The sequence below is a fragment of the Diplodia corticola genome, assembly GCF_001883845.1.
Source record: "Diplodia corticola strain CBS 112549 chromosome Unknown scaffold118, whole genome shotgun sequence".
NCBI lineage: Eukaryota > Fungi > Ascomycota > Dothideomycetes > Botryosphaeriales > Botryosphaeriaceae > Diplodia > Diplodia corticola.
The window spans coordinates 115-2,996 of NW_017971597.1; the positions used below are offsets into that span (position 1 = coordinate 115).

At 60.2% G+C, this 2,882-nt stretch overlaps 1 protein-coding gene across 1 annotated transcript; it reads right to left on the reverse strand.

Moving 5' to 3' along the window:
* Window positions 1-948: 948 nt before the first annotated feature.
* BKCO1_1180001 (uv excision repair protein rad23) lies at window positions 949-2,434 on the reverse strand (the record flags this gene model as incomplete). Its single annotated transcript, XM_020270559.1, has 6 exons — window positions 949-1,068; window positions 1,123-1,974; window positions 2,034-2,113; window positions 2,170-2,242; window positions 2,317-2,364; window positions 2,417-2,434. The coding sequence occupies 6 exons, from the start codon at window positions 2,432-2,434 to the stop codon at window positions 949-951; spliced, it is 1,191 nt and encodes a 396-aa protein (XP_020124957.1).
* Window positions 2,435-2,882: the final 448 nt, after the last annotated feature.

The window sequence follows — 2,882 nt, forward strand, 5'->3', positions numbered from 1 at the left end:
ACCGTCCCCCTACCCCCCTTTCTGGAACCAAAGCAAAAAATAAAAAGAGAGAGAGAGAGAGAGAGAGAGAGAGAGACAGAGAGAGACAGAGAGAGACAGAAGAAACGGCAGAAGCCTTGTAGTGACCATTGCCCCCCCTTCCTCCATCTCCCATCTCCCATCTGCCACGTGAGGAATCGAAAGGCCCCCACCCACCTCCCCCTCCCCCGGTCTCCGGTTCCATCGCTATAGCGAGAGAGAGTCTGTGTGAAGGGATCAGACGCTCACCTACCTACCTAGGAAGGGTGTTGGTCGGTCTACAGAGTGATCCCAACCAACCACTGCAGGGTACCCGCCCTGCGTAGACATCTCCGAAGGACCGACCGGCCGGCCGGCTGGCTGGCCGGCCCCTCCCGCTGCAAATGAACAGTGACAAACAGTCTTACACACACACTCTCTCTGTTGTAGCAGTTAAATAAAATTCACACAACAGATGATGACGATGAAGAGATTGCATTTCAATGCACCACGTTTGTTTTTTTTTTCTTTCTCAAATTCCGACCGAGAGCTATCTACGTTCCGGGATATCGCCGTGCGAAGCAGCAAAAGTCGGTGCCAGTGTTGTCGAAATGAGAGAGAAGTCTCGCTGGCTTGACCTTGGAGAAAGGGGGGGGGGGGATGGATGGAAGAGGGACAACGCACAGATGACCCCTGCATCGCCTAACTGAAGCTGCTGCCCCCCTGCCACCACTGGTGGTAGCGCACGGAGCTTTGGGCAACAGGAAAAAACGTTGGGGCTGAAGATGAATGGCATATTAAGAGAGAGAGAGATGTGGGAGTGGGAAGTGGGTGTTGCGCTCAGTTATGCAAGACGCCGCAGCAAAGAAGCCAGACTGAGGATGCCCCGAGACTATGATTGTTCGTCCATGTCGTAAAGCTGGTTTAGAACTGAAAGTGACAACAAGACCCCTACTGCTGGTCGTCGTCCTCCGGCTGGTCGAACAGGAAATTTGCCGCCAGCTCCTCGTTCTTGTCGCACGCGAAGTAGGCCTGCACCACAAGATCCCTCTCGAACCCAAGGCGGCACAACTGCGTTGCTGTCAGCTTTCGCGAACCCGTCAAAGGGGCAGGTCCAATACATACCCTGTCGATCGCCTCGCTCTCCTCCTCCGTGATGCTGACAACCTGCGCACCCGGCGGGAGAGGGGTGTCGTCGTCGTGATCCTCGCTCAGGAGGCTGAGGAACTGCTCAGGGTGGTCCGCGATCAGCTGGGCCAGACCAGGGTTACCCTGGCCAACCTGCTGCAGGATGGGCTCGAGCATGTGAGGTTGTTGTTGCACAAGCTGGCGGAGCTGCTGGAACTGAGGGTTGTTGCGAAGGAAGTCGAGGTCACCAGCACCAGCACCCGCGGCGGCGGCGGCGGCAGCAGCAGCAGCTCCTGCACCGGCACCGGCACCGGCACCAGCGCCAGCGCCTGCAGCTCCCCGCGCGCCAGCCCCTCCGCGACCACCTGCGCCCGCGGCGGCCTCAAAAAGGTTGACGGGCTCTTCTCCGCTGGAGGCGGCTTGGGGAGCGGCGGCCTGTGCACCTGCGCCCGCGCCCGCAGCGGGTGCGGGAGCGCCACCCTGCTGGGCCGGAGCATCACGCAGGGCGCTCTCGGGGATTCCGGTCAACAAGTACTCGACAGCACGGTCAGGGTTGAAGTACGCCGCCCTCATGGCGCGATCGATGTCTGCGCGCGGGAAACCCATGCTCTCCATGTTCGCAATTGCCGCCTCTCTCTCGGGACCCATGGTCAAGGATGAAGGGTTATTGAACTGCGGCTCACCAGCAGCCTGGGGCGCAGCGGGCGCGGGGGAGGGGGTAGCGGGGACATTAGATGCGGGAGCCGAGGACTGCGCAGGAGCAGCGGGCGGAGTCGAGGCCTGAGCGGGCTCGCGAGTCGGGGTAGATGGAGCGGCCTTGCTGGCGGATGCGGTGGGCTGGGGCTTCGGCTACGCTACATGTGAGCATGTGGGTTCGTGAGTGCAGGGCTCTCGTTTGGCAAACGAACCTTCTGGATCATGCAAACAATGAACCCCTTCTCCTCAATGTTGTACGATTCCACCGACTTGTCATCCTGGAGGATCTTGCCTGTGCCCAACGTCAGTCACCGGTCGTACACGTCGCGTTGCGCTTTGCAAGCTTACCCGAGTAGATCAGCTTCTGCTTGTCTGCTTCCCAGCCCTTCTCGGCGGAGATCTTGGCCTTGACGTCGGCGATCTGACAGCAGCGGGAATTAGCATGTGGTTGAGCGTTTGGGTGGGCAGCGCGGCGGGGCGCGCGGGGTGGCGCACCGTCTCAGAGGGCTCTGCCTCGATGACAAACTTTTGCTGCTTGAGGTCCTGCGCGGAGGGATTAGCATGGAGCTGGGCGAGGCCGATGGGCCAAGCATACCTTGAAGGTGAGCTTCATGGTGACGATAGCGGCGGGGTTGGCAACTGCTAGTGTGGGGTGGCGGCGAGGAAGAGGCAGATGCCGGGCGTTTGATCGCGTCGGACAATGAGGGGTCCTGCAGGTGCGCAGACGCGATGCAGATTTTTAAACGGGGCCTGCAAACGTTGATGGAGTTTGGTGAGGTGAGGCAATGAGGTAGGCACGATTACAGTACGAGCCACCGCGAGAGGCGGCGGCCAGGCGCCACCACGGAAGGTCTTGGCGAATTTGTTGGGGGTGCAAACTAACCACTAGGCTGCCATCACACGCCTCTTCCATCACGCTTGCTAGGTGCTGTGCTACGCACGCGCGAGCTCCACGATCCGCACCAACACCCGGGTGAGCCATCGGATCGATCTCTCCTCCATGGTTCACCGCCCCCCGTAATGCGCTGCTTTCGCTTCACCTCCTATCTGGACCGTCGCCG